Source organism: Dicentrarchus labrax, unplaced genomic scaffold, assembly GCF_905237075.1.
Source record: "Dicentrarchus labrax unplaced genomic scaffold, dlabrax2021, whole genome shotgun sequence".
Classification (NCBI taxonomy): Eukaryota; Metazoa; Chordata; class Actinopteri; family Moronidae; genus Dicentrarchus; species Dicentrarchus labrax.
In genome coordinates, this window is record NW_026136721.1 from 1 (window position 1) to 14,699 (window position 14,699).

General features: G+C 41.2%; 1 protein-coding gene across 2 annotated transcripts in view; it reads right to left on the minus strand.

Annotated features, from left to right (window-relative positions):
- Nucleotides 1-891: 891 nt before the first annotated feature.
- LOC127355190 (uncharacterized) overlaps nucleotides 892-14,699 on the minus strand; it is a 212,150-nt gene continuing 198,342 nt past the window's right edge. For both annotated transcript variants that reach the window (XM_051385710.1, XM_051385711.1), the window contains 4 exons: nucleotides 7,516-7,692; nucleotides 3,426-3,599; nucleotides 2,734-2,907; nucleotides 892-1,573 (listed from right to left, as the gene is read on the minus strand). In XM_051385710.1, coding sequence (XP_051241670.1) covers nucleotides 1,564-1,573; nucleotides 2,734-2,907; nucleotides 3,426-3,599; nucleotides 7,516-7,692 — 535 coding nt within the window. In that variant the 3' untranslated portion in view covers nucleotides 892-1,563. The remainder of the gene's footprint in view (nucleotides 1,574-2,733; nucleotides 2,908-3,425; nucleotides 3,600-7,515; nucleotides 7,693-14,699) is intronic.

Sequence of the window (14,699 nt, forward strand, 5' to 3'; positions counted from 1 at the left end):
TGGATTGTTGGGGCATCTGTCAGGATTATATTATATTCATATCTGAAAGTTATGCATTTCAAGATCCAGAAGATTTGGATTAAAGCAAATAAGATTAGGATAGTTTTCATTCTGTAAATCAGGATCCCACTGGAAGGGTGGATCCAGTGTGGATTCAAGGTGGATATAGAGAACAAGTTTATTATAATCTGAATCTGAATCAGAATTGTTTATTGCCAAGTAGGTTTTTACACCTACGAGGAATGTGTCTTGGTGCATTGGTGCATAAAATATACAAATCACACAGAAAATTTTTAAAAAGTACTTTTAAAATATAAATGAATAAAGATATGAAAGAAAGAAAACTGTGCAGAAGACGATGGTACGGGAGTAATTAACTAAAAACTAAAACTAGGTGTGGAAAAAACATTTTACTTCATTGAAATAAAGAAAATACATTAAGGGAAAAAAAACTAGCGAACATGATATTGTGTACTCATAAAACAAAATAAAATAAAAATATAGAAGAATGTCTTGAATTTTTGTCAGTTTGGTCAAATGTGTCAACACAAGCATGAGGGGGCAGTGGTTCATGTTTTATTGAGTCTGGGGTGTCTACATGACTGTGAGTCAATATGTTTGTGTTGTGATAACTATACTGAACTTCTTAAGTCTTGCCACTGACAAATACCTCCCATATTATAATTTTAAAAAACTAAAACTAGCACTGACACTAAACATTTTAAACATTAATGCAGATAAGTAAATATGAATAATATACAAACTGATTTACATGTACCAACATGTTCACTTCTGTGTCAATGACATGTAGTATTACAATGACCAACAGATAGAGGTCTGGATCAGAGTGATCTGAATGGTGTGAACATTCTTTGAAAAACCAGGACAAAAACCTAGAAAATCAGTTTAATCTGGGATAGTAAAATAAGGCATTACAACATCTGGATAACTCTGATCCAAAAAAGATAAACTGGGCCCATGTGATCAGTAATAACCGCCGAGGTGGCCTGTGACCTTAATACCATATGAATCTGACATGTTAGTAATTTGTAAAGTAAAAATTCCACTGGAAATTACTGACCATAATACAGTGGTTCTGTGATAATATCAGTCCTGTGTGAATCAGTATCTCTGTGATTTAAGGTCGTATTTTATAGTTTTGTTAGATATAAAACTTTTATTTTAATACCTGCAGCATCACACATCAGCAGAAACCATTAGTGCATCTTTAAATTGAGAGAAATGTGCCCATTTACTCATGTGGCACAGCAGTTGTAGCTTCATTAACACACCAATAATAATAATGTCTATAATTTCATTTTCACTATAAATTCAGGTAAAAGTAGACTTGCACGAAACACTAAATCACATGAGGTACCCTCTAATGCTAGTCCTGTGCGAATTGGTGAGGTCACCCTCGCTAAAGTCAGTGAGATCAGTTTGACCCTTGACTCAGAAAAAGGAGATTACATTCTGATCCAGATTATGCTTTTGAAATACCAGCTCAAACAGCTGATCCTCTCAATACAACCACCTTTCTCATCTCTTACACTCTGACGGAGATCACTTCCACCTGAGGAGACAAGAAGACAGACAACAGAAGACATAAATCAGTATTAAAAGTCTCGCTGCAACAGTAATGCAGCACATCAAATCGAACAGTGCACAGATATTTGGAAAACGGTACGATTTACCCTGCTCCACAACGGTTGTGATCCCAGTGATTACCTATTTAAATTATTTGTTACATTGTAAGTATTATTATTTATTTTTTTAAATCACATTACCTTAAAAACACCCTCTCAATATTAGTTCAATTTTCAGTTATAACTTTTCCACAACTATTGCTTTCGTACAAGGTCCAGTGTGTAACATTGAGGAGGATCTACTGTCAGAAATTGAATAGAATATTCATAGCTATGTTTTCATTAGTGTAGAATCACCTAAAGAATAAGAATCCGTTATTTGTTTCCATAGAATGAGACGTTTTTATCTACGGAGGGAGCGAGTCCTCTTATACAGATTCCCTCATGTTGAACCACTAGGTTTCTACAGTAGCCCAGAATGCACAAACCAAACAGCCCTAGATAGGGGCCTTTACGTTGTTAAAAAAGCGTGGTAGTTGCAATCTGCAACTACTGCCACTTAGATGACACTAAACCTGACACACTCGAGTGTTTTTCTCTGCATCTAATTGCAGTCCTCTCACAGGATATTTATTGATCTCACCAAAGCTTTTGATCTGGTGGATTACGATCTTCTTTTGGACAAGCTTCATGCTATTGGTTTTTCCCATCATGCATTGCTTAGGTTTAATTTGTATCTTCACAACAGCAAGCAATGTTTTGTTTTGAGAAAATGTAAATGAGAATTTCTTTGCCAGATCAAATTTGATTGTTTATGGAAACATGAAAGAACTTACAGAAGAAACATAGGATGAACAATCTTTCAGTTAAACCCGTCACTATTTGTAGTGTTAGGCCAGGCTTCTCCTGGGCAGTGGTAATGTTCTTGTACACCGCAGTGGAAATTTAAGCTCGACTCACACTTTATATACCTCTGTACCGTTGGCTGTCAGGGTTCTCATCCATGTTGTTTGCATTAGCAACTCTTTGGTTATGGTTCTCATAAGGTGGAAGCTAGGACTGAAGGCATACACGATGGGAATAACCTCCCTGATTTTAGTACAATACTGCTGAAACCAGCATGGACTGACTCCAACCCTCTACTGACCTCAGAGTCTCCAGTCTACAGTGTGGACTCTTCACAAGATCAGACAGCAGCTTCACTCCTGAATCCTGCAGCTTGTTGTCACTCAGGTCCAGCTCTCTCAGATGGGAGGGGTTGGACTTCAGAGCTGAGACCAGATAATCACAGCTGATCTCTGACAAACTGCAGTCCAACAATCTGAATAAAGAATAAAAGATGTGAGTTTAGAAGACAATGGTCCTGCTTGAAATCATTCAGTGTTTAATAATCTGTTCAGAGCTGAAGAAGGTTTACAATGTACAAGTTTAGAAAAAGGAAACTCCAAACACCTGAACCCAACAGCAGGTTGAAAACTGTAAGATACAAATGGTGAAAGTGTTTGAGCTGTAAACTGAATTATATGACTGTACTGTGTTAAACACATCAATGCTGATGTTAAAGTTACCATTATTAGTGAAGTTTTACCTGAACCTTATGAGTCCAGTGCTGACACAGAGTGGACAGTTTGGGACATTTCTATAAAAACAGTGTTAACACCCTCTAATCAGAGGAGGGCGGCCCACATAAATTCCAGTGGAGATTCTTCTTGTTATATTCAGGTTTTAAATGTGTAGCTCAACATTGACTGAAGAAGAAAACAGACTTTAGCATTAAGATCCTCAGTGTGGATCAGTATAATATCAGCCTTATGTCTGCACTTCAAAATGGTGTCTGACCTCAGAGACTCCAGTCTACAGTGTGGACTCTCCAGAAAACCACACAGTAGATTCACAACTGAATCCTGCAGCTTGTTTCCACTCAGGTCCAGCTCTCTCAGGTGGGAGGGGCTGGACTTCAGAGCTGAGGCCAGAGAAGAACAGCTGATCTCTGACAGACTGCAGAAACTCAAACTGAAAAAATAATAATTAATGTAGATACAAATCAGTTTATAATCCAGTCAGATCTGATCAGGTTTTCATGTGTAGCTAAACTACAGCATGGAATATAATTCCTGGAGCATGGAATAACTTGCAAATCAGCTTACATCAGACAAATGTATAACTTGTTTGTAATAACATTTCAACAATTGACAAAGGGCACAAAAGTTGAACAAATATTAGAAGAGTCTTCTGTAATGAGACATGAGTGACTGGTGAGTGCAAGGCAACAGGGAGAGGATCCCAATATTGGGTCAAGTTCAGGCAGTTCTGGGATTTATTGACAAGATTAATGTCTGTTACACCCATTGCGAATCCGCTGCGAATTCACCCCCTATATCTTAAACACCTATTTTTACAACAGGTAAAACATTAAATTCGCTAAATAAAATCACAGTAATTGGCCAAAAAAACTACTGGTGATAGACTGTCGCTGATAATGTTTTTGCATTTTTAAAGCATGGGATAGGAGGAGATAAGCAACATATGACAGATACATTCTTCTATATGGATTGTAGACTGCTGGTTTATGAGCAATACCGTGGATAGTACTAACATGGACTTTTGTTTTTGTGTTGTTTGGATTTGTGTACTGTGTCTTGCGTGTTGGGGACTGTGTTGGTAAGCTGGTATGTTTATGTATAAGTTATTTGTATAAGGTTTATATTTATGTTTTGTTGTTGTTTATGTATTTTGTTGTTAGATGGCAGTGGGTTTGTTTTGTTGTGTCTAAATAATCCCATGAGGGATGCGTCTTGAAACAGGCAATGGCTGGAAAGCTTGAGTAACAGACAAGATGAACTGGCCCTGAAACAAAGGAACACACAGACACATACTCTAGTGAGGGGAGTCTGAATAGACTCAGGTGAAGATAAGATAAGAAAACCTTTATTTGTCCCGCAAAGGGGAAATTGCAGTTTGCAACAACATACAGAAAGGGCAGAATAAGAGATAATAAGAGCAAAGAGTAGCTTATAAAAGATAAATAATGAAATAAAGTAGCATTGCACAGACTGGTGTCAAACTGGTGTTTTGAAGTTTTTACACCTTGTGGTGTAATACTATTGCACATATTAAGAGTGTTCATTGTGGAGCCTAACAGCAGCAGGAAGGAAAGACCTTCTGTATCTTTCCTTCACACATCGAGGGTGAAGCAGTCTGTCACTGAAGCTGCTCCTCAGTTCTGTCAGGTCACCGTGCAGGGGGTGGGACTCATTGTCCAGCATGGATGACACTTTAGCCAGGACTCTCCTGTCACCCACCTCCCTCACTGAGTCCAAAGGGCAGCCCAGGACACAGATGGACTTCCTGCTGATCTTATCCAGTTTCTTCCTCTCCCTTTCTGTGATGCCACTGTTCCAGCAGACCACTCCGTACAGGATGGCTGATGCCACTACAGAGTCATAGAAGGTCTTCAGGAGTGCCCCTTTCACTCCAAAAGACATCAGTCGCCTCAGAAGGTAGGGCCTGCTCTGTCCTTTCCTATAGAGTGCATCAGTGTGGTGAGTCCAGTCCAGTTTGGTGTTGAGGTGAACACCCAGGTACTTATAAGAGTCCACTTGCTCAATGTCCATTCCCTGGATGTTCACTGGTGAGGGGAGGGCAGAACGGCGTCTGCAAAAATCCACCACCATCTCCTTGGTTTTCTCCGCGTTGATCAGGAGGTGGTTTCGCTGACACCAGTCCACAAAGTTCTCCGTCAGTCCTCTGTACTCTGCGTCGTCATCGTCTCTGATGAGGCCAACAATTGCAGAGTCGTCGGAGAACTTCTGCAGTACACAGCTGTCGGTGTTGTGTCTGAAGTCTGCTGTGTAGAGGGTGAAAAGAAAGGGGGCCAGGACAGTCCCCTGGGGGGCACCCGTGCTGCTGGTGAGCAGGTCAGACACACAGTTCCTGTTTCTCACAAACTGTGTACGGTCTGTGAGGTAGTCCAGGATCCATGTAGACAGCTGGTGGTCCACACCCATCCTCTCCAGTTTGTCCCTCAGAATCACCGGCTGGATGGTGTTGAACGCACTGGAGAAGTCAAAAAAGGTGATTCTCACAGTGCTGCCGGGCTTTTCCAGGTGAGAGAGAGCTCGATGTTGCAGGAAGATAACAGCGTCCTTCACAACATTGGGACGGTAGGCAAACTGTAGTGGGTCCATGGAGGGGCCCACCTCAGAGCGGAGATGTCCCAGGATCAGTCTCTCCAGTGTCTTCATCAGGTGGGATGTTAAAGCCACCGATCTGTGGCTGCTGAGGTCTTTAGGGTGCGATGTTTTAGGCCCCCGAACCACGCATGAGGTCTTCCAAATCTGTGGTACCACTCTCAGCTCAAGGCTAAGGTTGAAGACATGCTCCATAACTCCAGACAGTTCGTTTGCACAGGACTTAAGGAGCCTGGAGCTAATACCATCCGGTCCAGCTGCTTTCCTCGCTTTCATCCTCCTGAGCTCTTTTCTCACCTGGTCTGCTGTGAAGGACAGGGGCGGGGGATGAGTGGCTCTATCTTGGTGTGAAGTGGTTGTACCGTCTGATGAGCCAGAGGTGTGAGGGGCTGAGTGAGGAGGGCATAAGCCAGGTGTCAGCAAGTGAGGGACCGGCTGCATGGGGGGAGGAGTGGGTGCTTGATCAAACCTATTGAAATGTAGATTTAGATCGTTGACCCACTGTCGATCCCCCTCAACTTGTACATGGGGTGTTTTGTAGCCCGAAATGGTTTCCAGGCTTCTCCACACCCCTCTGATGTTCTGCCGCTGCAGCTGCTCCTCCATCTTCCTCCTGTAGCTGGCCTTTCCCTCCCTGATCTTCCTTCTCAGCTCCTTCTGTACGGTCCTCAGCTCATCCTTATTCCCTTATCTGAAAGCTCTCTTCTTCTCCTTCAGCAGAGCTTTAATATCAGGGTTAATCCACGGCTTGTTATTTGAGAAACGACTACCACCCTGGAGGGAACGGTGTTCTCAAAGCAAAAGTTTATGTAGTCTGTTATGCAGTCTGTCATGGCATTGATGTCCCCCTCATGTGACTCACACAGTTCTGTCCACACAGTTGTGCTGAAGCAGTCCCTGAGAGCTGCCTCACTCTCTGCAGTCCACCTCTTCACTGTGCGTGGGACCACAGGCTGCCTGTGTACAGTAGGCTTATATACAGGCTGTAGGGGAACAGTGTTGTGGTCAGCTCCTCCTGGGGGGGAGGGGGGATGCAGAATATGCCTCCTTGGTGTTGGTATAAAATAAGTCCAGTGTTTTATTGTCTCTTGTGGGGCAGGTGACATACTGAGTGTATGTGGGCAGAACAGATGAGGGAGAAGCATGATTGAAGTCTCCAGAGATGAGGAAGAGGGCCTGTGGGTGCTGTGTCTGCAGCTTGCTGGTAACTGAGAGCAGGGCATCAGAAGCTGTGTCCGCTTTAGCAGATGGGGGGACGTACACCACTATCACAATAGCATGTGAAAACTCCCGTGGCAGATAATATGGTCTCATGCTAACTGCTAACACTTCAATGTCCTTACTACACAGTTGTGCTTTAACAGTGCAGTGTGTAGGTTTACACCGCCTCTCGTTCACGAACACAGCCAGGCCTCCTCCTTTCCCCTTACCGCTGTCAGCTGTTCCCCCCTGTAAACAAAGTATATGCGGGCCGCTTCGTGCATTGTTACGCCGGCTGGTCTGGATATTGTTAAAAATAAGGACTCCCAAAAACAACAAAAGTGCAGTGCTGTCTTAAAAAGTATATACAAAGTAATTTCCACAAAAAGGGAAGCAAAAAGTGAAATAAATTAGAAAAAAAGAATCAGGGAAGTAAAAAAAAAAGAAAGAAAGAAGATAAGGAGAGTATTACAAAATAAACAGGAAACACTAAACCAAAGAAAATATAATACCAGAAGTAGAAGAGTCAGTGAACTGACCTCAGAGTCTCCAGTCTACAGTGTGGACTCTCCAGAAAACCACACAGCAGCTTCACTCCTGAATCCTGCAGATTGTGATTGTAGCTCAGGTCCAGCTCTCTCAGATGGGAGGGGTTGGACTTCAGAGCTGAGACCAGATAATCACAGCTGATCTCTGACAACCTGCAGTAAATTAATCTGAAACAAGAATAAATGTTGTATTTAAAATGTACAATAAGATCTATTCCAGCTGCTCTATTCAATATTACCATGTCCTATTAATTAGCTTTTCCCTTTTATGGAATTACTTTGTCATTGTGTTATTGTGGATCATCATAAGGTCAGCCTTCTACAGACATCATCCAAAAGTCACTACAACAATCACAGGGTAAAGAATAAGAAAATATAGAACTTTATTTATCCCAAGAGAAATAGCTGAATATCAAATCAGACATGTTGGATTAAAATCCTTTACTTTTATTCAATATATAACCTTTCCAGAAGCATTCATAATGAGCTGTGTACAATTGATTGTAGAATGTATGAGCTTCTTTGAATTGCTTGCATACATACATCAGTAGTTCCATCTGCAGTCTTTAATTTGGGAGAGGCACTATACACAGTTCTTTACTCAGCATAGCAGTTATTTTAGTTTTAGTCTAAGTATTTAGACAAAAAAACTCAAGAGTTTTAGTCACATTTTTATCCTTCATAGTTTTAGTTTGGTTTTACTCAGTGGTTGAAAGAGTAGTGAAAATTAGTGAAAAAGGTTGATCCATGAGGAAAACATATACTTTGAAGTCGAAAAATCTTTTTGAACCTGTTTTTTGTTTCTTTTTTTCATGGTTTTCATTGGTCCACCGTTTGTTTTCTTGCCAGATTTGCTCACATGGGCAAAAAAGTTGACAACAACTCAAAACATTTCAGTTTTAGCAGATGAAAATTCATTACATTTTTGTCAGCTTTAATTCCAAAAATCTTTAAACTAATTTAATTAGGCTAATCCAGAATACAATCAAGGATAAAGTATGTGTTTGAAATGAAATCGGTCTTTTCTGAAATTTGTAAAGCAACAACCCACAGCCTATGGGACACAATGTGTGCAGGTTTGGGTTGATTTACTTTAAATAAATATTACAGGTTTGAGTGGGTGGGTCAAGTTACAAAGCAGCATACCGAGTAAGTAATTACTTACAGAACCATTGTGTGCAATAGTCCATCTCTCTTCCGATTCTCTTTGTCACACTCCCTCCCAAACACACACGTGCTGGTTAGAGCACCAAAACCAGAGCCAAACACTAGACCAAAAGACAGTATAGAATTACTTGTTGCCTTTATCAGTGGGTTTCTGGCCTGGTTGGACAGAATCCTTCTACTTTTGTAGACCTGACACAGCTGCCCAGTTTTTTGTTGTTTAAGTGCAGACCATTTTAGCTGGCACACACAAACACCCTTACAAAAGTTGATATAAGTTGTCACAGTATCAGTTCATCTAGGTCTGGGGCTGCAGCCTCAAAAACACTCAGTCATTGCAGGCCTGCAATTCCAGCTCTGCCTTGTTCTCATTCTCCTCCATGTCTTCTTGACCACAGGCTTATCAGATTTTAGTTTATGCCTGGATTTCAGGAGAAGATGAACAAGACAGTGATCAGAGAGTCCGAAAGCTGCATGGGAGCTCAGGAACAATAGTTCAGTGTGTTTCTTTTCCTGATGGGACATTTAAAGGGTGTGGTAAGTGTAGATAAACGATTCTAGGTAATTCAATTCAATACACTTTTTTTCGAATGAGTGAAAATCCACTAGCTTTCCGTTCTGTGTGTGCATTAAATGCCACACAGTATTAACTTAATTCAGCCATTCCAGCCAGCATTCGTGCATCAGGTAACTGTCTACTTTGTCAAGATGTTGTTATTGTGATGTTAGCTATAGTAGCAGGAGAGTTGTGAGTATCACTGTTTGGAGCTTGTGTGCTGGCTCTGGAAAACTGTTCCATCCTCTCCGCCACTTTAGCTTCACAGCAACTACTTCATTGACAGTTTGCAAAGCCATAACATAGCTAAAGTTAGTCAGTTGGTGTGTCGTTGTTCTCACTATATCATGGCATTTGTAATAGTATTGGATTTCTCCAGAATCGCTTACCCCAACTTAATGTGCTATCTGTATATGTATACAGACAGTGAACTGACCTCAGACTGTCCAGTTTACAGTTTGGACTTTCTAGTCCAGCAGACAACAGCCTCACTCCTGAATCCTGCAGGCTGGTGTAGCTCAGGTCCAGTTTGGTTAGATGGGAGGGATCGGACCTCAGGGCTGAGGCCACAACTTCAAAGTGAGTGTCTGAAAGTCCACTGTTATGAAGTCTGTGAATACATAGGCATGTCAAATCATTTTCAATTCATACCAGCAGGTGGTGGTGGTCTGCATTCGTTGTTCAAAAAATAACACAGGTAGACCTAGGACCATAGATATAAGAAAAAGTGGCCCTATGGATGTAGGTTTGTCCACTCTCGCTGAAGTTGTGAAGTCGAAATATGAGACAATCCTTTCGTGCAATCCCTATCGATTTGCTGATTTGCTCAGATTTGCTTAAGATGAATAGCCAATCAGAGGGATTTCTCTCTGGCCTTCTGATTCAACATGCTCAGTCAGCTGGAAAAAACACAGATAAGAGCAAACAAGGGCCACCGGTGCAGAACACATTGCAAAAACTAGGGCTACAGATGCTCATTGAAGGTCTGACATTGGCCAATGATGTGTCAGGGCCTTTAGGATAAAAGACAGCAGAATCTGTTAACTCAAGTTGATTTTAATTAAGGCAAAATCACACAAAGGAAAATATGTAGAAGGTGAAAATCAAGACTGAAAATGGTACATGTATTGTTAATATAAAATTCTTAACGGCTCATGACACGACACATGAGCATTGAAACTGTGTATGTTTAAACTTGATTAGAACTCTAAATTGATTTATTTTGTAAATAAAAATGTACTCACACAGCCTTTCTGCAGTTCCTCACAGCTGGAATCAGTCTCTGTCGTCCCTGGTCTGATGTGTTGTACTTCTTGAGGTCCACCTCATCCAGAACCTCCTCTGACATCTGCAGCATGTAGGCCAGAGCTGAGCAGTGGATCTCAGAGAGTTTCTTCTCTGATCTGTTCTCTGACTTCAGGAACTCTTGGATCTCCTGATGGACTGAGTGGTCGTTCATCTCCATCAGACAGTGGAAGATGTTGATGCTTCTGTCAGGAGAGATATCATCTCTGTTCATCTCCTTCAGGTTGTCGATGACTGTCTGGTTGATTTCTGGACTGTTGTCTGTCTGACCCAGCAGGCCTCCTAAGAGTCTCTGGTTGGACTCCAGAGAGAGGCCGTGAAGGAAGCGAACAAACAGGTCCAGGTGGCCATTTTTACTTTGGAGGGATTTCTCCATGACGCTACTCAGGAAGACTTTTAAGGAAGAGTCACTGTCATCACGTTTACCAGAATAACCGTGGTCATCATTGTCATCATAATCGTTTTCAAAATCATCATAATCACGAGTATCTGAGTCGTCATAATCATCTTTTTCTTCATCTTCATCCTCAGATTTATCATAATCGTCATCCTCAGGGTCATCAAAGTCATTATAATCATCATCACGAGTATCTGAGTCATCATAATCGTCTTTTTCTTCATCTTCATCCTCAGATTTATCATAATCGTCATCCTCAGGGTCATCAAAGTCATTATAATCATCATCACGAGTATCTGAGTCATCATAATCGTCTTTTTCTTCATCTTCATCCTCAGATTTATCATAATCGTCATCCTCAGCGTCATCAAAGTCATAATCATCATCACAAACCTTTAAGTCGTCATAATCATCTTTTTCTTCATCTTCATCCTCAGATTTATCATAATCGTCATCCTCAGGGTCATCAAAGTCATTATAATCATCATCTTTTTCTACGTCATCTTTTTTTTTTTTACCCAGGAAGTCCTCTAGGACCTCTTTGTTGCTGTTGGTGTAACAGTGGAACATGTAGACTGCAGCCAGAAACTCCTGAATGCTCAGATGAACAAAGCAGTAGACTGTTTTCTGGAAGATCACACTCTCTCTTTTGAAGATCTCTGTACAAACTCCTGAGTACACCAAGGCCTCGGTGCCATCAAGACCACACTGCTCCAGATCTTCTTGGTAGAACATGATGTTTCCTTTCTGCAGCTGTTCAAATGCCAGCCTCCCCAGCTTCAAAAGAACTTCCCTGTCAGCCTTTGTCAGCTCCTGTGGACTCTTTTCATGTCCTTCATCATACTTCTGCTTCTTCTTCTTTGTCTGAACCAGCAGGAAGTGTGAGTACATGTCAGTCAGGGTCTTGGGCAGCTCTCCTCTCTGGTCTGTAATCAACATGTGGTCCAGAACTGTAGAGGTGATCCAGCAGAAGACTGGGATTAGACACATGATGTAGAGGATCCTGGAGGTCTTGATGTGTGAGATGATTCTGCTGGACAGATCTTCATCACTGAATCTCCTTTTGAAGTACTCCTCCTTCTGGGCGTCAGTGAAGCCTCGTACTTCTGTTACCCTGTCCACACATTCAGGAGGAATCTGATTGGCTGCTGCAGGTCTGGAAGTTATCCAGATGAGAGCCGAGGGAAGCAGATTCCCCTTGATGAGGTTTGTCAACAGCACGTTGACTGAAGACTTCTGTGTGACGTCAGACACAACCTCATTGTTGTGGAAATCCAGTGAAAGTCTGCTTTCATCCAGGCCGTCAAAGATGAACAAAAGTTTACAGACAGCGAGCTGCTCTGCTGTGACCTTCTGTAATGTTGGATGGAAAACATGGAGCAGCGTGAGAAGACTGTACTGCTCATCTTTGATCAGGTTCAGCTCCCTGAATGAAAGCAGAACCACCAGACTGACATCTTGGTTTTCCAAGTCCTCTGCCCAGTCCAGAGTGAACTTCTGCACTGAGAAGGTTTTTCCAACACCAGCGACACCGTTCGTCAGAACTACTCTGATGTGTCTCTGTTGGTCAGGTAAGGCTTTAAAGATCTCGTGGCACTTGATTGGAGTGTCATGGAGGATCTTCTTCTTGGAAGCTGTCTCAAGCTGCCTCACCTCATGTTGGGTATTAACCTCTTCACTCTGTCCCTCTGTGATGTAGAGCTCAGTGTAGATCCTGTTGAGGAGGGTTCCACTTCCTGGTTCATCAGTTCCTTCAGTCACATGTTTACATCTGGTCTTCAGACTGATCTTATGTTCATCTAAAACCTCCTGCAAACCACCATCTGCTGAAAGAGAAAGAAAGTCCATATATCAAAATGTAGATCCTTTTGTCTTTTCTTTTTTAGAGACTGGCAATCCAGCTGATTGGGAAGCATATGGTCAATGGCAAAACTTTGGAAATGTACTCAATGCCTCAACAGATATTGTTTTGGTTTCTTACTGTCAAAACTATTGTTAGTGTGTTTCTGTTTATCACAACCAGTCAGATTATTTAACGGTTTAAAAAAAATAAATAACCCAGATCTATTTTAGGCATCTATTTTTTTTATTAATAATCTTAAAATTGATCTGTTCAGTAATATGCAGATGACAGTGTTATATACATTTGATTCCGACATAACTGAAGTTCTCTGCAATCAGAAATTTCTTTCGACCAAAAATTTTTTTTGTCCATATTAAGCAAGCAGAAGTCTTGTCTTATATTGTTTCGTACTAGATATAATCTTAATTATTCATCTGCTCTGTTGAATTTCTATAATGAGTCTCCACTTTATGAAGACCTATTGTGCTAATTTCCCGCTCTATATTCCTAGTCTGAGACTCCACTAGAGTACCTTAACATCATTTCACTTCAAAAACATCCTCATTTATCATATACTAACCCTCCATGCAGCTCCTCAACTCATCTTCTTTCAGAAACAAGCCGTCCGACATCCCTAAAAGCCTACTTTGCTCTGAGAGTCAGACCACAGTGCTTGTCCGCTCACCACTCTAGTGTGTACTCTCGACGGCATGACAGACTTTGTGTGACACAAACAACTTTTGAATTTGTGTTGTTTCTGATGTCAGAAGTGAGTATTTGACCAGAGAAAAATGTTGTCAGTTTGATTGTTATAATTTGGCTTGGTTTTTCAACCTACCTAATTTTTTACTTGATGAGGTGTTACAACGAATGGCATCAGATACAGGCTCATTAAATGGATAAAAACATTATCTCCCATCACTTTGCCATGATTGGGTAAACTCAAAACTTGCAGTGTATAATATTTAGGAGGTTCTATTTGCAGAATATGGCAAAATGGAATATATCTACAGACACTCAAGTCCTCTTTTACAAACTCTGCAATGTTAAATTGTAACGTTTCTACAGTAGCAAAGAATGAAAAAGGAAATGAAAACACTAATTTGACTCAAGATAGGACCTTTCACATTTTCTGTGCGTTTTTTAGCCACCAAAGTTTCTCCTACGTGCATGGAACGGGATGGTGAGGCATAGGGTTTGCAATCAGCAACTACACTGCTAGATGCCACTAAATCCTACACACTGATCCTTTAAAAAAAAAACCACAAAAGTGTAAATATTGAGACCCCTGCAAGAGTCTGTATGCAAATACCTTTACTTTGTACAGTGCTGGTCTGACTGGCTGTCTGCAGTCCAGCTCTTGTTCTGGATCTTTTTCCACACTGGGGACAGGAGGAGTCTCCTGATGAAGCAGACTGGTCCCAGTATGAGGTGATGCACTGTCTGCAGAACCAGTGTCCACAGCTGGTAGAGACTGGATCCTTCAGGACATCCTGACACAAAACACAGCAGGACAGCTGCTCCTCCACAGAAACATGACTCCTCTTCTTCTTTCTGTGAATAAGAAGACAATTCTTTTTAACCCAAATGTTTTGTTGGTATTAACTCATTACATTACTTGACGTGGAAGAGACAAAATTAGACAAACTGTTACACATTGTTAAACAAAGCCAACTTGGTTCCAGTTGGATTATTTGTGGAAATACAGAAGCTTAAGTGTGTATTCGTATCACAGTAATAAGTGAAAACAGATTATGATGATGATTATGTAATAGTTCTGCAACTGGACCAGGACTGGACTGTTGCCAAGCAACATATAAACACTATCTTGAACACCAGCTTGCTAGCTACTTTGCGTAACTCTACACATTACCACAGATTCTGATTTCAAACCTGACAGATTCATCCTA